Source organism: Schistocerca serialis, chromosome 6, assembly GCF_023864345.2.
Source record: "Schistocerca serialis cubense isolate TAMUIC-IGC-003099 chromosome 6, iqSchSeri2.2, whole genome shotgun sequence".
In the NCBI taxonomy this organism is placed as follows: Eukaryota; Metazoa; Arthropoda; class Insecta; order Orthoptera; family Acrididae; genus Schistocerca; species Schistocerca serialis.
The window spans coordinates 603245936-603264945 of NC_064643.1; the positions used below are offsets into that span (position 1 = coordinate 603245936).

A 19010-nucleotide genomic window follows, 5' to 3' on the forward strand; every position below is an offset into this window, starting at 1 on the left:
TGCAAGAGTCACTTAGAATGGAAATGGCAGTCTTGGCAACAAGTGCAACATATGGAGGCCGTGGGGTCGGTGAAAAAGATGGTGAGTGGGGAAGGAGAAAGATGGGCAGGTGCGTTGGCAGAGAGCGGCACACAAAGAAGATGGGAGACAAGAATAGGGATTGAAGTGAAGCATGTTATGTTCAGCTGTATGTTTAGCTACAGAGTGGTCTACTTTGCTCTTGGGCACAGTTTGGCAGTGGCAGTTTATCCTGGTGGACAGCTGGTTGGTAGTCATGCCAATACAAACATCTGTGCAATGATTGCAGCAGAGCTGGTATGTGAAATTCCTGCTTTCACTGGTGGCCTGGCCACTGCTGGGATAGATGGAGTAGGATAAGCCTGTGACAAGACTGAAATAGAAATTGCTGGATGGATGGATGGATTGGGCAAGTCTTGCACCTGGGTCTTCTATAGGGATATGATCTCTGTGGCAAGGGATTGTGATTGGGGCAGGTGTAGGCGTGGACTAGGATGTTACGGAGATTCGGTGGGCAATGGAACACTGCTTTAGGAGGGGTGGGAAGGATCTTGGGTAGCATGTCCCTCATTTCAGGGTATGATAGATAATGAAAGCCCTGATGAAGGATGTGGTTCAATGGTGGGAGGATTGGGGGTATGAGAGGGAAATGACTCAGGAGATCTGTCTGTGGAGTAGGTCTTAGGGAGGGTGGGAAAGGGGGGGGTGGGGTGGGGTGGGGTGGGGTGGGGTGGGGTGGGGGGTAGTGCCTGTCTGTGAAGACCTTCAGGGGAGACCCTCAGCATGCTGGGCAAGGGAGTTTTTGTCATTGCAGATGTGGTGGACGTGAGTGGCCAGGCTCTGTGGGAGGAATTTTTTGGTGTGGAAGAGATGACAGCTGTCAAAATGCAGGTTCTGTTGGTGGGTTTAATATAGACAGAGGTGTGGAAAGAGCAATCAGAGAGGAAGAGGTCAGTATCTATGAAGGTAGCATACTGAGTTGAGGAGGACCAGGTGAAGGGGATGGGAGAGATGTTGGAGGGTGTGAAGGAACAAAGACAGTATGCCTCAGGCCTGAGTCCAGATCACAAAGATATCATCAGTGAACCTGAACCAGGCATTTTGAGAGGCTAGGAAGATCACCTCTAAATATCCTATTAACAGATGAGCATAGGAGGGTGCCATGTGAGTGCCCATGGTTGTGCTGCAGATTCATTTGTATACCTTCCCCTCAAAGGAGAAGTAGTTGTGAGTTAGTATAAAGTTAGCAGGGTGTATGAGGAATGAGGTAATGAATTTGGAGTCAGTAGCACTTTGGGAAAGACAGTGTTCAATAGCAGTAAGCACATGGGCATGAGGAATGTTTGCATATAGGGAGGCGGTGTTAATAGTGATAAGTAGGACTCCAGGAGGTAAAGGGGTAGGGCTGGTGGAGAATCGATGTAGGAAGGCTAGATAATGGACAATTGGTTGAAGCTGTTGATCAGTGAGAGTTGAAATGTTTCGCTGGGGGCACAATAACCAGCCACAATGGGGCATCCAGTGTTGTTGGGTTTGTTGATTTCTGGGACCATGTAGAAGATGATGGGTATGTGGGGTGTCATAGGGGTGAGGGGGAATGGATTCGGGGAAGATGTTCTGGGAAGAGCCGAAGGCTTTAAGTAGAGATTGGAGGTTATGCTGGACTTCTGGGATGGAATCACTTTGGCAGTAGATGCCAACAGGTTGGATGACTTATGGAGGTGGTGTTTGGAATGATCGTCGAGGTGTTGGAGAGCAAGGAGCTCAGTTTCAGAGATGTGATGTACGGCGTAGGGATTGCACAGTAGCAGTGTCTTGCAGAGGGAGCAGAGGTGGTTCTGGGATGCATGTGCCATGGAGATGTGTTTTTGGAGAATCTGAAACAGCAAAGGTAATTGTGAAAGGAGAGGTGGGATCCAGAGCAAGGAATTTTTATGGTTAGGGCATTGGGGGAGATTCCATGGTATAGGTAGCATTTAAGAAGCAGGATATGGGACTGGGTTTTAGTCGGGGAAAGAGATACTTTTCTGAACTGGCGCAGAAAAATGGAGCTGGGTCCATTGTGGTGGGGATGGCATAAGGGAAATGGGAATGATGCAGAAATGGGTGAAAAAAGGTGTCAGATGGTTATGAGGGGATCTGGATAAGAGAAAAGGTGCATAAAAATACTTAGACATGCAAAAACATGCACATATATGCAAAATAGGCACGAAAACATAAAAATACACACAAATGTATAAAAATGCACAACATACATTAAAACATACAGAAACCTGGGAGAAAAGGAACCAATAATGTGTGATAGTATGCATGTGTTGGGATAAGGGAAAAAAAGAGGGAGGCGGCATTGGTTAAGTTGAGGACCAAAAGTCGTGTGGCACTGATAGGTGTGGAAAATAAAATGCTAAAATATGTGAGGATGAGGGAGGAAGTGGGATGATAATTGGTGGGAAGAACAACAATCAGCAAGGTCATTTACTCGTGTGTTGTGCACAGATAAGGTCATTGATGCAGAGTGGCTTTGTCATGCAATATCACCCAGGACTGGAACAGCTGAACCACATCCTTCGACAGAGCTTCGATTACCTATCATCTTGCCCTGAAATGAGGAACATTCTGCCAAAGATCCTTCACATCCCTCCTAAAATAGCATTATGTTGCCCACCCAACCTCAGCATCATCCTAGTCCATCCCTACACCACTCCCAATCCAAACCTCTTGCCACAAAAATCATACCCCTGTGGAAGACCTAGGTTCAAGACCTGCCCAATCCACCATCCAGCACTTCCTATTCCAGTCCTGTCACTGCCTTATCCTACCCAATAAGAGGGCTCCAACCAGAGGCCAGGCCACCCATGAAAGCAGCCATGTCATATACTAGCTCTATTGCAATCATTGCACAGCTACTAACTCGCTGTCCACCAGGATGAATGGCCATCGCCAAACTGTGGCGAAGGGCAAAGTAGACCACCCTCTGGCCCAAAACACAGCTGAAAATAAAATGTGTACTTTCAATGGCTGCTTCACTACTTGAGCCCTCTGGATCCTTCACTCTACCACCGGCTTCTCTGAACTTCACAGATGGGAGTTATGCTTACAATACTTCCTCCATTCCTGAAATTATCCCAGCCTCAACCTAAAGCAGTGTACCGTCTCCACGCCCTCCACCCAACTGTTTCCACCCTCTCTGTCCTATCACCTGCTCCGTATTTTCATCTCCGCTCTCTTTGCTTACCACCCTCAGCCAACACACCTGTCCATCTATCCCCTTCCCTGCTCCTCTCCGTTTTCATTCCATGTCCCCTACCTTCCTATCACACCACAGCCTTCCAATACTGCATCTATCGGCAGTCTAGTCCATGCGTCCTCTGCCAGACTGTATTCTTCTCTCTCCTCATCCGTACTCTTCCCACTCGCTGCCTCCACCAGATAGCAGTTTCCATTCTAAGTAACAGCTGCATTCTGATCTGAACTTCAGGTGATGGAAATTGTATACATGAGGTGTGCTTGCTGATGAAGGCTGTGGCAGAAATCTAATGTGTGAGTGTGTTTTAGTTGTGCCTGTCTGCAACTTAATATGTCACCTTTACCGTAAGTAGCAGTGTCTTTTCCTTATGCTGTAGAAAATGAAAATAATCTGCTTAAACAGAATACTAAAAATTTTAATTAATAGTGAGGAGAAACCACACTAAGTTCTAAATCCAGAGTTACCTTCTTGACAAATATGTTCCACTGCATAATTTCAGTGTATATTTGAAGGTGTGGTTAAGTGCTCAGTTTTTGTTTCAAATATCTGAGAAAAATATTTCTTTTTTAGGAAAATAACACCCCCCCCCCCTTTCACCAGGAAAGGGTGGGTGATTTTGCACTTCCTACCTTTCAAGAATACAAAAGTTGGAGATTATCATATTTTCCATAACAATGATGTTTTGTCCATTATAATTATCCGGGCTGTTATGCCGTGGTCGGTTGATGAATTCTGAGGTGATTTCCAACGTTTCATCTCTGACTGCGGGAGACATCTTCAAGGGGGTCCGTAGCTTGATGGAAGGTCCAACACACACACTGGGTCGCTACTGACTGCCGCTAAATTCCGTGTCCGCGCCCCCCGCGCCGCGGCGTGACGTCACGTGTTTTGAAAACGTCAGTGCAATTGGCCGCTGTCCGTCGCCGTCGATCGCCGTTGCCATCACCCAGTAGTGGACGAGTGGTACACATCTTCTTTAACACCGGCATCCATATACCGTTTAATTTGACGCCCTCCTCCTTTCGGTTGAAATTATTTGGGTGTTTAGCGATTTCGATTGCCTCCCTGTAGAGCCTTTCGTAGTATCCGCTCGTGGCCGCTAGTACTTGCGTCTCCTCGAAACGAATATTGTGGTTCCCTGGCTGGAAAGCATGCTCCACAACAGCTGATCGTTCCGTTTCTCCTCTTCTACAATTTCCCTTGTGCTCTTCCAAACGTTTAGAAACAGTTCTTTTGGTGGTACCCTCATAAACATCACCACAGCTGCATGGGATCCTATACACTCCAGATTTTTTCCAATGGTTTGCGAGCGTTGGGAATCACCTCAGAATTCATCAACCGACCACGGCATAACAGCTCGGATAATTATAATGGACATGATATTTCTGGCCGTGAAAGTTTACATTTTAGTAACAATGATGTTTGTCACACATTAAACAGTAGTTCCAGCCACATTACATCAATAATAAATTACATTATTGTAGAGCTGCACGTTTTGATATGCGACACTCGTGTATGACGTTTCTTGTCAATTTCATGCAAGTATTGCCGTCCTTCATTTTCTTCCTGTCCTCTCATCTTGTCTCTACCTTTTTGGTCCTGTCTCTGTAATGTCGTTGACAGGACATTAAACCTTAATCTTCTGTTTTCCTCTCTTTCTTAAAAAAATGCATGATTTGGTTTCTGTGCTATCAGGTATTGTTAATTTAAACTGCAACAACCTGTTAGTTACATGTTTGTAAACAGTTTATTTATTTTTCTTCTGTGTTTCTGAATCAGGCTGAACGAGTTGATGGATATCTGCACACACTTTCCTTGAAGTCTGAAACACCAAGGCCACACTTAGCATGTTTTGGAACCTGGATTTTGTATCATACTTTGAGGATAATGATTATGTATTTGCTGTCTGGGTTTGAACTTGAACTGTACAGCACACATGAATATCATTACATCTTTTGGTAAGGAATCTGAAGACATATGTGTATGTTATATTTCTGTTCTGCGTATAATTAGACATTATGTAATTAAAATATGCATGGAAATAATTTCAGCTCTAGTTATGGATACACAACACAAGGATATTTATAGTATCAATAAGATAAATTACCCTTCACTTTATACTAAAAATACAAAAAATCAAACAAGATAAGAAAGTAGAACCCCAAAAATCTGATAAATTAAGAAGAAACGGTGAATTCTTCTCGGTGTATGAATGCAAAAGACGGATGTGAATATATCTGTTCTGAGATTCAAATTATCAGTTAGATGTGTAAGCCCAGAATGTATTATAATATAAGCAAATGTGATTGCCATGAATGATATTTTTGAGACTCTAAGTAGCATAGTTATCAGGAGAAAGAAAACTGGCGTCCTACAGATCGGAGCGTGGAATGTTAGATCCCTTAATCGGGCAGGTAGGTTAGAAAATTTAAAAAGGTAAATGGGTAGGTTAAAGTTAGATATAGTGGGAATTAGTGAAGTTCGGTGGCAGGATGAACAAGACTTCTGGCCAGGTGAATACGGGGTTATAAATGCAAAATCAAATCGGGGTAATGCAGGAATAGGTTTAATGATGAATAAAAAAAGTAGGAATGCGGGTAAGCTACTACAAACAGCATAGTGAACGCATTATTGTGGCCAAGATAGATAGCCCATGCCTATCACAGTAATACAAGTTTATATGCCAACTAGCTCCACAGATGACAAAGAGATTGATGAAATGTATGATGAGATAAAAGAAATTATTCAGATAGTGAAGGCAGACGAAAATTTAATAGTCACGGGTGACTGGAATTCGATAGTAGGTAAAGGAAGAGAAGGAAACGTAGTAGGTGAATATGGATTGGGGCTAAGAAATGAGAGGAAGCCGCCTGGTAAAATTTTGCACGGAGCATAACTTAATCATAGCTAACACTTGGTTCGAGAATCACGAAAGAAGGTTGTGTACATGGAAGAAGCCTGGAGGTACTAGAAGGTATCAGATAGATTATATAGTGGTAAGACAGAGATTTAGGATCCAGGTTTTAAATTGTAAGACAATTCCAGGGGCAGATGTGGACTCTGACCACAACCTTTTGGTTATGAACTGTAGATTAAAACTGAAGAAACTGCAAAAAGATGGGAATTTAAGGAGATGGGACCTGGATAAACTGACTAAACCTGAGGTTGGACAAAGTTTCAGCGAGAGCATAAGGGAACAATTGACAGGAATGGGGGAAAGAAATACAGTAGAAGGACAATGGGTAGCTTTGAGGGATGAAATAGTGAAGGCAGCAGATGGTCAAGTAGATAAAAAGACGAGGGCTAGTAGAAATCATTGGGTAACAGAAGAAATATTGAATTTAATTGATGCATGGATAAGAATTACCACAAGGAAATTTACAATGTGAAAGTACTGAGAGGGACAGATACTGGATCAGATCATTACATGATAAAAATTAAAATTAAATTAACCCCATTAGCAAAGAAAAAATCCCACCAGAAGAAGAAGAGAACCTATGGCCCTCATAAACTGATACAAAATGAGGATTATGAAGCACAAACCAGGGATATAAAAATAACAGATGATCTGGAAGAAATAATTCCCAAACTGAAACAAATAGCTGAACAAGTTGCCCCTATAAATCCAAGGAAAAAACACCAGTGGTGGAATGATGAATGTGATGAAGCAGTGTTTGATCGACACCAAGCCTGGTTAAGGCATCAAAATGAAAAAACAGAAAAATCATATTTGGAACTCACAAAACAAAGGAAGACAACACAAAATATAATAAGGAGAGTTAAACGTCAGTACCAAAAAGATATACTTCTAATGATAGAAACAAATAGTGAAAAAACAAACTCAAGAGACTATTACAAAATATTTGGCAGACAATTACAAAGATATGATCCTCCAACATTAATGTTAAAAGATAAAGATAATAACCTAGCCCATAGCAATAGCAAAAATACAGAAATTCTAGCAGAAACATTTAACAAGTTACTAAATTGTGAAGATCCCCCAGAACTTCTTCAGATAAACACAGAAACCCCAATTAAAACACCAGCAGAAAATATAAATCCACCTACAATTAATGAGGTCTACAGAGCTTTGAAAGAACTCAAAAACTACAAAGCAAGTGGAGAAGATCAAACGTTTGCTGAACTTTGGAAATATGCAGCAGAACCAGTAAAGATATCATTACACCAATGCATAGTAAAAATCTGGAATGAAGAGAAATTACCAGAAAATTGGACTACTGCTATAATACATCCATTACATAAGAAAGGAGAAAAATCAAATCCAGACAACTACAGAGGAATTTCCCTTTTGGACTGCACGTATAAGATCATGTCAAGAATACTATACAACCGCTGTAAAGATCAACTAGAACTGGAACTGGGAGAATATCAAGGAGGATTTAGATCCTGGAGAAGCTGCCCAGAACAGATAATCACCTTGAAGTTAGTTATGGATGTCTACAAAAGAAGGCAAAAACAACTAGTCATAACCTTTGTAGATTTCAAAAAGGCGTATGATTGCATCCATAGATCTTCAATGATGAAAATATTAAGGAATTTTGGACTTCATCCTAAATTAATAAAAATGATACAGCTAACCTTAACAAACACCAAATCCAAAGTAAAATTTAGAGGAGAAATATCTGAACCATTTACGATTAAAACAGGGTTGAGACAGGGAGATTGTTTATCACCATTGCTATTCAATTGTGCTCTTGAATATGTAATGAGAGAATGGTACAAGGAAAATCCTATGAATATTAAAATTGGAAGTAGGAAAGATAAAATAAACCTAAATTGCTTGGGATTTGCTGATGACCTAGCATTACTAGCTAATAATATTCAGGAAGCCACGAAACAAATAACAAGCTTACAAAATATAGCACAAAAATTAGGACTCCAGATATCATTTGAAAAGACTGAAATAATGGTAACGGATCCACTTGTAATAGATCACATCACAGTGAACAATAGGGAAATTAAAATAGTGAAACAATTTAAATACCTGGGTGAAATTATAACACATAAATTGGACGAGAAACCTGCATGGCGAGCAAGAACTAATAAAATGATAAAAGCTCAAAAACTAACATGGTCTACGTACAATAAAAAATGTCTATCAATTAAAACAAAATTAAAACATTACAAGACGGTGGTTCAACCAGAGGTTACATACGGAAGTGAAACTCTTTTTAAAGTCACCCAGAAAAACAGAATTGACAAAATTTTAAAAGTAGAGAGAAGAATTGCTAGAACATGCATAAATAAGAAATATCAAAAAGCTGGGCAATGGCGGATAGTTCCAAATGAAGTGGTATACAGAGAACTGGAGCCCATCACCGATACTATACGAAATAAAAGGATCTCTTTTTGTGGTCACATTCTGAGGACACCAGAAACCAGATTATCAAGGAAAATTATTGAGAAACTCTGGAATTTGAAACAACAAGGAGGATGGCTTAAGGAAATAAGAGAGGATATGGAAGAACTGGAAATAACTCTGAATGATTTGCAGAAGAAAACGCCAAATTTAAAGAAGTTGAGGGACACAGAAATAAGATTTAAACCAAAAATTGACAAACGACATACAATGAAAAGGGTATTTACAGATGAGGAACGACAAAAAGCATAGGAAAGAATGAAGAGATACTGGGCCACTCGGAAGGGGAAAATACCAAAGAAGAGGAACAGAAATGATTGACTGAAGTGGTCCAATGAGGCCGTAAAAGCAGAAGAAGAAGAAGAAGAAGAAAGGAGAAAATATAAAAATGCAGTAAGTGAAGCAGGCAGAAAGGAATACAAATGTCTCAAAAATGAGATCGACAGGAAGTGCAAAATGGCTAAGCAGGGATGGCTAGAGGACAAATGTAAGGATGTAGAGGCTTATCTCACTAGGGGAAAGATAGATACTGCCTACAGGAAAATTAGAGAGACCTTTGGAGAAAAGAGAACCACTTGTACAAATATCAAGAGCTCAGATGGAAACCCAGTTCTAACCAAAGAAGGGAAAGCAGAAAGGTGGAAGGAGTATATAAAGGGTTTATACAATGTCGATGTATTTGAGGACAGTATTATGTAAATGGAAGAGGATGAAGATGAAATGGGAGATATGATACTGTGTGAAGAGTTTGAAAGACCACTGAAGGACCTGAGTCGAAACGAGGCCCTGGGAGTAGACAACATTCCATTAGAACTACTGACGGTCTTGGGAGAGCCAGTCCTCACAAAACTCTACCATCTGGTGAGGAAGATGTATGAGACAGGCGAAACACCATCAGACTTCAAGAAGAATATAATAACTCCAATCCCAAAGAAAGCAGGTGTTGACAGATGTGAAAATTACCAAACTATCAGTTTAATAAGTCATGGCTGCAAAATACTAACATGAATTCTTTACAGACGAATGGAAAAACTGGTAGAAGCCGACCTCACGGGGAGATCAGTTGGGATTCTGTAGAAATGCTGGAACACGTGAGGCAATACTGACACTACAACTTATTTTAGAAAATAGATTAAGGAAAGGCAAACCTACGTTTCTAGCACTTGTGGACTTAGAGAAAGCTTTTGACAATGTTGACTGGAAAACTCTTTCAAATTCTGAAGGTGGCAGGGGTAAAATACAGGGAGCGAAAGGCTATTTACAATTTGTACAGAAAGCAAATGGCAGTTATAAGAGTCAAGGGGCTTGAAAGGGAAGCAGTGGTTGGGAAGGGAGTGAGACAGGGTTGTAGCCTCTCCCCGATGTTAGTCAATCTGTATATTGAGCAAGCAGTAAAGGAAACAAAAGAAAAATTTGGAGTAGGTATTAAAATCCACGGAGAAGAAATAAAAACTTTGAGGTTCGCCGATGACATTGTAATTCTATCAGAGACAGCAAAGGACTTGGAAGAGCAGTTAAACGGAATGGACAGCGTCTTGAAAGGAGGATATAAGATGAACATCAACAAAAGCAAAACTAGAATAATGGAATGTAGTCGAATTAAATCGGGTGATGCTGAGGTAATTAGATTAGGAAATGTGACACTTAAAGTAGTAAAGGATTTTTACTATTTGGGGAGCAAAATAACTAATGATGGTCGAAGTAGAGAGGATATAAAATGTAGAATGGCAATGGCAAGGAAAGCGTTTCTGAAGAAGAAAAATTTGTTAACATCGAGTATAGATTTAAGTGTGAGGAAGTCGTTTCTGAAAGTATTTGTATGGAGTGTAGCCATGTATGGAAGGTAAACATGGACAATAAATAGTTTGGACAGGAGGAGAATAGAAGCTTTCGAAATGTGGTGCTACAGAAGAATGCTGAAGATTAGGTGGGTAGATCACATAAGTAACGAGGAGGTATTGAATAGAATTGGGGAGAAGAGCAGTTTGTGGCACAACTTGACTGAAGAAGGGATTGGTTGGTAGGGCATGTTCTGAGGCATCAAAGGATCACCAATTTACCATTGGAGGGCAGCGTGGAGGGTAAAAATCATAGAGGGAGATGAAGAGATGAATACAGTAAGCAGATTCAGAAGGATGTAGGTTGCAGTAGGTACTGGGAGATGAAGCAGCTTGCGCAGGATAGAGTAGCATGGAGAGCTGCATCAAACTACAGTAGAACCCCTCTAATACGTCACCTTTGGGACCGGGACCATGGTCGGAAAGAAAAAAAGGTCGGATTATCCGAAAAATCTAATATTTATTGCAAAAAATATGAAGAAATTTAGTACAAAAAATTAAACAATTTAAGAACTAAAAGACATCTTCAGTAATATAAAAGATATTTTTGACACAGTGTTAAACAATATATTAACTAAAAAAGTCTACACACACTATAATATTTATTGGTTTTTTGGAAATGAAAAACGACAAACAAATTACGAGTACTGTACTGTACTTAATAACGTATAAACGATATATACTGTAAACTAAAAAATGTTTATAGCACTGTATATAAAAAAGAGATTTCTTGCAATGAAATAAACTACTGTATGTATAAACTAAGAAATGAATACACTGTATGAATTGTTTTTACAGTAGAAATGAAAACAAATTACTTGGAAAAAAAGTGAGTGATACATTTTTGCTTAGCAGATGTTATTCTAGATTTATCTGCAGTGTCCCTCCATTTTGTTATCCACAAAACTTCCATTGGAGTTGAAGTTGGATTCTGCTCGATGTATTGAAGGGCCATGTCAAAAGCGTTTTTGGCATTGTTGTGTGAAATCTGGGTTGGAGGGTTTGCCTTCGCCGTCAGAGTCCTCATTCTCAGTTTCCTGGCTAACAGCGGGAACAATCTGGTCGTGATTCAGCTCTTCAAAAGTGTCACAGTCTTTGTCACATCCGTTGACCCACTCTTCAACTTCATTGGCATGGATGTTCAGCTCCAGAGTTTGTAGATCTTTAACGATTTCCAGTGCATTGTTGTTTTGCTCCTCTTTGGTATGCTCATTTTCAGTCATAACTTTTGGCCAAAGCTTACGCCATGATTTCCGCAGTGTGTCAAGTTTCAGTTCATCCCATGCTGCAGCGATTGTGTAGATATCATCTTTGATGTTCAGGGATTACATTGCATCAAATAAGTTATGACCTCCTTCAGATTTTTCCAAGACTGAGCTGATATACTTTCTGTGATATCGCCTTTTTAACCATTCGATAACGCCCTGATCCATTGGTTGGATGAATGAGGTCACATTAGGAGGCAGAAAGACAGCTTTTATGTCCCCTTTCACCAAATCTTCCTCAGATGGATGTGATGGTGCATTATCCAACAGCAGTAGAGCACGAACAGGCAGATTTTTTTGCATGAAGTCTTTTTCGACTGATGGCACAAACTCGTCGAAAAACCAGGATTTAAAAAGGTTGCAGTCCGTCCAAGCGGATTTTTGATTGCGGTAATAAACCGGCAAGGAAGATAATTTTAGATTTTTAAATGCCCTTGGCTTCTTTGATTTGCCAGTGATGAACAAGAGGATCTTGTGGGTACCATCTGCGTTGCTACAATGAATGACTGTTATTTTATCTTTTATAAGTTTCTCCTACTACGGATTCATTTGAAGCTGCGAGTGTTTTTTTTTTTGTAACATTTTAAAGTTCAGCCCTGTCTCGTCGACGTTACACACTTGGCAGGGTAACAGTTCATTTTCTCCTACAATTTCTTGGAACTTAACAGAAAACTCCTTAGCAGCTGCTTCGTCGGAAGAGAGTTTTTCACCAGAAATAGAAAAAAATCGGACACCATGATGAGTATTCCAGCGATCAATTCAGCTTCACTGGTAGCAAATTTACTTTCGGCTTCCAGTTTTTTGTGCAAAACTGTCGCTTTTTCTTTGAGAATTGGTCCGTATATTGGATTTCCTTTCCTTATTTCTTGACAAACCCACATCCACAATGCGTTATCAAGCAGTTCAAGTTTAGGCTTTTTTAATGCTTTGCGATTCTGAAGAGTGTTTTCACCATCAATTGTAACTGTATAGGAGTCAATGTCTTTCCGATTTTTCCTCCAATCCGTAATTGTCGTAACACCTACATTCAGTTCCTTTGCAATTTTTTGGAGCGATTCTCCTTCGTCCAGTCTTTGTTGCACTGCTAATTTTTCATTTAGCGAAAGAGTTAAGTGTTTACGTTTGAATCCAGATATGTTGAAAAACAGACAACTGTACACACAATGAATCTACAGTAGGAAGTACTGTAGAGAATACGGAATAAAGCAAACGACGACGTTTTTTAATCCAAACAAAGGATAAAACTGCACAGTAACACATAGTATAACAATATGCACAGCGATAGACACCGCAACAATGGCCCGACAGGCGTCCAGACAGGGACAAGTTGGCACAGGCTCGCAAGCCTGAGCATGGTCGGACTAACTGGAGTGACGGACCATCAAAGGTCAAATTCGAGGGTTTCTACTGTAGTCTCAGGACTGAAGACAACAACAACAACAACAACAACAACTACTACTACTACTACTACTATCAAAAATTTTTTACTGGCACTTCTGTAAGCAAAATGCCGCACTGTCTGTGACAGCTGAGGTAAAATCCCAGGTTAGAAATATACAAGTTTTGATGCCCAAGAGAAATTTTTCATTACAGTTGGACCTTATAACTGTCTCTTTAATCATCAACTTTCCTTTGTCTCTCCATCCAGACCTGATAAAATGATTCTGCTGTGAATTCAGCAATGTATAACTTTCATACTGTGTCACATATGAAAGGGAGCAGTCCATTCAGAAAAATAAGAATAAAAATATTGGTGGGGGAGGGGTGTGCTTACTCACGCTTTAGGTGGTGATGGACACACCTGTTTTAGGAGGAAGACTCTGTAATAGGTTGTGCCTTCTAACAAAACAAAAAGCATTTTTCACCTTTGTCTTCCACATAAAAATTTGTTATGATGAAACAGTGACCCCAGTGTATTATTGTTAAGAACATTCATTAAGTGCTTGAATTCATTGATCTGTTAGAAATTAATGCATTGTTGCAAATGTTGAAATCTGTTGTTTGATACTGACCATACTTAACAGAAACTTATTTGCAGGTACATGTATGAATTCTTGTATAGCTGGTTGGTTTCTGCCCTGAACCGTGCTGAAAGCTTCTTTGCTGAGCAAGAATCTGTAGTTGAGCAACATAACAGGAGTAGAGCAAATAAAAAGAATAAAGCCAAGAAAAAGAAAATGAGACCTTATGGGAGGGAGATCATGATCTACCAAGCACTGCAGAATATCTGTGGTGGTTTGTACAAGGTATAACTTCTGTGATGGTCATTTTATGGTAGCGTAGTAGAAAACATAGCCAAACCAATATTTACATAAAATAAGGGAAAGGCAACTACTCACCTGTAGTGGACCAGTGCATTGAGCCCAGAAACATGTAATGGAAAACAGCACTCTCACTAGCTTTCGAGTACAATTGCTTTCTCTAGCAAAAGTACATATGTTCACACGTGCACCCATGCAGACACCATAACACCCACTCCCGTGGCGACGGGAAGACTAATTATGGACACTCGATTACAGAAAGCAGTTGTCTGAACAGATATAGGTGCGGAAGGGGTCACAAAGAGGGAGTTACACAAAAGAGGCAGGTCTTTGGACAGATGACGAGGCACAGAGAGTCCAGAGAGAGAGAGAGAGAGAGAGAGAGGGAGAGAATGCTCACATGGGAGGGGGAGGGGGGGGGGGGCGGAGAGTTGTGTGGTTGGAGAAAGTAGTGGGTTTAAGACCTGTCCCATACACCCACCCACATCAGTCCAGTTGCAGGCACTTCCTAGTGAGTAAAAGATAAGGCCAGGTGTGAAAGCAGTTATGTCACATATCTGTTATGGTGCAATTACTGTACAGTATTTTACGTGGGCATGACAGGTAACCAACTGTTAACTCACATGAGTGACCACTGCCAAGTTGTGGCAAACTGCGAACTTGACCATCCAGTTGCTGAACATAGTGCACACCGCAACACAAATGATGTCAATAGCTGCTTCTCTACATGGGCCTTTTGTCACTTCAACATATTCTGCACTCTCGCAATCCCCTGTAGCCTAAACTTCCACTAAACTGTTACCACTGCCTTGCCTTACGTTTTCCCTTCTATATTCTGTCCACACCACTCCTCCTCAGTCCAGATCATGATCTGTCTTTTCCACCACTCTTTGTCCCACCTCTCCCCCCACCCAGTGTAAGTCCCTCTCCCTCTCTCTCTCTCTCCCACTCTCCCTCTCTCCCACTCACTGTCTCCCCCTCTCCATCCTTCCTGTTTCAACCTGTCTCGTTTCCCTTTTTCTCTTTTCACCTTCACCTTTCTCTCTGTTTTCCACCCCTTCCCTGTTCCTACATTTCTTTTTTGCTTTACCTTCTCTACACTTTTTATCTCACTGTGCAGCCATGGAGTCATCCATCCAAAGATCTGCCTCTTTTCCACTACCCCCTCCTTATGTCTTTCACTACCCCTGTCACCATCTCCACTAGCTCAGGCAACTGCTTTCAGTAATCGAGTATCAATAATTAGTCTTTCTTTAGCCGTGGGAGAGTGCGTTTGGGTGTCTGTGTGGTTGTGTCTATGAATGTGTCATTCCCGTATTTTATGTATTGCTTCTTCCAGGAATTTCCATTATTGTTATACAAACCAAAATTTTGTTGTATTATCATATTTCATTTAAGTCATGAATGTGGCACATCAATGTTAAAAATTATCAAGACGTTTTCTTAAGTTTATAGAGTAATGTAAATTTAATTTCGTGATGTAAGCAACTGGTCATTATGAAATACTCCTCATACGTTCACAGGCTATGGTGGGTTTCCGACTGGATGGAAAAATCAGGCTTCCTCATCCAGAATTTGATAATGAACAAGTACGCTATGAGCATCGATTTGCACCATTTGCTAGCTTGTTGACTCCCCCACCTATGCAATATACGGAGTTTAGAGAGATGACTTCCTTGCAACGCTATGAGCAGCCACCTACAAGCACAAACTTGTACTTGTCGGGGTGTCAACATTTCCATAAAGCCCGAACAATATTAGAAGGGATTACAAATCAAGATCAAGAGGTAAGCATTACTTACTGTATGTATTATTATATGGGGGAGGGGAGGGAGAGAGAGAGAGAGAGAGAGAGAGAGAGAGAGAGAGAGAGAGAGAGAGAGAGAGAGAGAGAGGGGGGGGGGGGAGGGGGGGGGAGTTTTCATATTCCATGACTGGAGAGCTATCCATGAATAATATTTTAGATTGTAGTGAGAGGTGGACCGTGTTTACAATTTTGTGAGAGGTCCAACTAGGAAAATCAAAATTTATAAGAGCAGGGGGGAGAGGAATTCTCAAATGGATATGAAATATCTTTTTTTCCCAAAATGATGACGTGGTCTTCTTTAATAGACATTGTCAAACACTCTTCCAGTGAGTAGATTCCATCCCAAAGGTTGGATTTGGGAGGATCTACAAAATAGCCATTCATGAGTGCTGCAACCTTTTCCAACCACAGATTTCTTTAGGTGTTACAATAGATGGAAGTCAGTGTGTGCCATATCTGGCAAATGATGTGAATGTTCCAGCAAATCGTACTTCACATCACTTAGTGAAGTAAATTTTATTTTTTAGTTGCAGAGCTAATGGCTTCCGTTCACTTCATTGATTATTCTTCCCTTCTGTCATCAACCACAGTACCTGCGTGTCACCAACAGTAACAAATTTAATTGCTTCATTCATTCAGTTAGAATCATTCTGAAAAAAATGGTCCAAACATATCGGGAAATTTCGTTTTCACATTGCTTTTGCTCAGTATTCAACAGATGCAGCTTCCGTCTCACACATAGCTTTTTCATGTGAATTGTACAGTACTCCTACCCAGCCAGGTGGCACAGTGGTTAAGCACACTGGACTCGCATTGAGGAGGATGATGGTTCAAACCCACGTCCAGTCATCTGATTTAGGTTTCCACGTCTTCCCTAAATCACTTCAGGCAAATGCTGGGGTAGTTCCCTTGAAAGGGCATGGTCGATTTACTTCCCCATGCTTTCGTAGACTGAGCTTGTGCTCCGTCTCTAATGACCTCATTGTCTACAGGATATTAAACACTAATCTCCTCCTCCTCCTCCTCCTCCTCCTCCTCCTCCTGTACAGTGCTCTTTCTGAAATGCCCATAGTATCATCTATTTCGGACCCTATGAATCACTAATCACCCTTTGTACTATAGTGTATTGTGCACTTTCTCATTGTTTCTGTTATGTTTCTGATAAACATTTTCCAGTTGGATAAACTTTCATTGATGACAGACCACCTGAAATAAAGAATATGTGATGGACGGTATTCCAGCTTATCCACATGATGGAACCACATGTCACACAGCATATTAACAAGACTATTCTGCTGATCAAATTGTCGCTTGACTTAGATTATTGCACAACATGTGCCAGTATATCAGAACAAAACTTCAACAAATGTGTGCCATCTGGGTCAGTGCCCAGAGATTGACTGGAGATCATTCAGCTGCCATTGCTGGATTGGTGCAAATCCCATTGGCTAGCCAACTGGACCATGAAAACTGTGATTGGAAGTACATAAAATTCATATACACAGACACATACTTGTAGCTCTAGATGACAGGTAGTTGGTCTAGATGACAAGTAGTTGGTTGTGGCCATGTAGTAAGTCTTAATGGCAGATATTTTTGCAATGTACCAGTAGCTGTTGTCAAGGTGAGAGGAAGGTTAAATCAGTATGTCAGGACATGCGTTACCAGTGTTCTCTTATAAAAAGCGTTACAGAACTCTACAGTAGACATGGGGGTAAATGCAAGAACTGTGTCCAATAAAGTAGATTAATACATAGAGATTCAAAAACTAAACTACCAAAACACACAGATGAAACTATATAGTTCACTCCTGGTTAGAAGCTATTTAAGATCTCTGCTCCCTAAATTCACGTTACTTCTACAGTGTCTCTCTTTCTTGGGTATACTTTTTGGTTGCTTAGTCACAAGGAATTGCAGTAGATGATGTGTTGAGTTTTTTGTCCTAAATGACGCACATGAGAGTGCTAATAAACTATGCCGTTGGGTATCTCTGTATTGTATTGTCTCACTCCTAACAATCAAATAATAGTAAGGTTGTAATTTTTTATTGTGTTTGTTACAAGTCAAAATTTCATCCATTGTGAATTTAGATAAACATTTTGATTGTGAATAAACCTCTGTTGATAGATCAAAAACATCTCTCTCTCTCTCTCTCTCTCTCTCTCTCTCTCTCTCTCTGTCTGTCTCTCACACACTTCAGTCTAACTGGGTTACTTTAATGCATGGAACCTGCTTATGGATGTTTGGTATTAATGCTTATTATGTTAGCTGCATGGGATATGATTATTTTTATTCTCTTTCCCTCTCGTTAGTGTGTAGTGTAATGTCTAAAACAAGGAGCTAATGGTACATTTACTTTTTATACAGGTTAATGATCTGCTGAAAGTGGCCAAAACAAACTTTGTTGTCCTGAAACTACTTGCAGGAGGCCACAAGAAAGATTCGACCACACCACCAGAATTTGACTTTTCAACTCATCGTCATTTTCCAATAATCAAACTTCCCTGAGATGGTTGACAACTTTATTGAAATTAATGTAATATTACATTGTCCTGTGTCTCTTTGTAATTAAAATTATTTATTTTGAAGTTTGTACATTGTAGAGCTCACTGTGTGTTAATACAACAATGTTTTTTTTAAAATTACTTTTCCTTTTTGTAATTCCTTTCACGTTTACTTAATCCTGAGGGTTTTTGGACTGCATAATTCACACGAAGTATGTAATACTTTCCCTTTTGTGCTAATAAGAAAGGCTTGCAAGATTTGAGTCATCAATAACTTTTTATTTTTTATGTTTTATTTATTTATTTATTTATTTATTTTTTATTCCAGTGATCCCGCTGCTGTAGGATGTTCTAAATTATTATTGCTGTCCTTTTTTCACATCAGTCATATAATTTCATAAATGTTGAATGTTCTGCTTAGTGGAAGTACATAAAAAATTAAAACTGATGATACATGCATTGCCCATATATGATAAACTACTAACAGAATTTAACCTTCCCCTGCCTCCCCACCATCTCCAGCCGTCTACCCTTTCGTAAGCTTCTTTAAAGACTCTATTTTATTAGTTCCAATTGAATCTGAATTAAAGGCAGAAAGAACTATTTATCCATTGTTTTTTAATTGTACACTCAGTTGCAGGTTTTAATATTTAAGAGATCACTCCCTTCAAAACCAGTGTTAGCACTCAA

The 19010-nt window shown here is 40.2% G+C and overlaps 1 protein-coding gene across 2 annotated transcripts in view; it reads left to right on the top strand.

The window, feature by feature from the left end:
- LOC126484262 (N-alpha-acetyltransferase 35, NatC auxiliary subunit) overlaps positions 1-18461 on the top strand; it is a 145205-nt gene extending 126744 nt beyond the window's left edge. For both annotated transcript variants that reach the window (XM_050107683.1, XM_050107682.1), the window contains 4 exons: positions 5045-5223; positions 13787-13994; positions 15533-15796; positions 18184-18461. In XM_050107683.1, the coding sequence (XP_049963640.1) occupies positions 5045-5223; positions 13787-13994; positions 15533-15796; positions 18184-18324 (792 nt within the window). In that variant the 3' untranslated portion in view covers positions 18325-18461. The remainder of the gene's footprint in view (positions 1-5044; positions 5224-13786; positions 13995-15532; positions 15797-18183) is intronic.
- Positions 18462-19010: the final 549 nt, after the last annotated feature.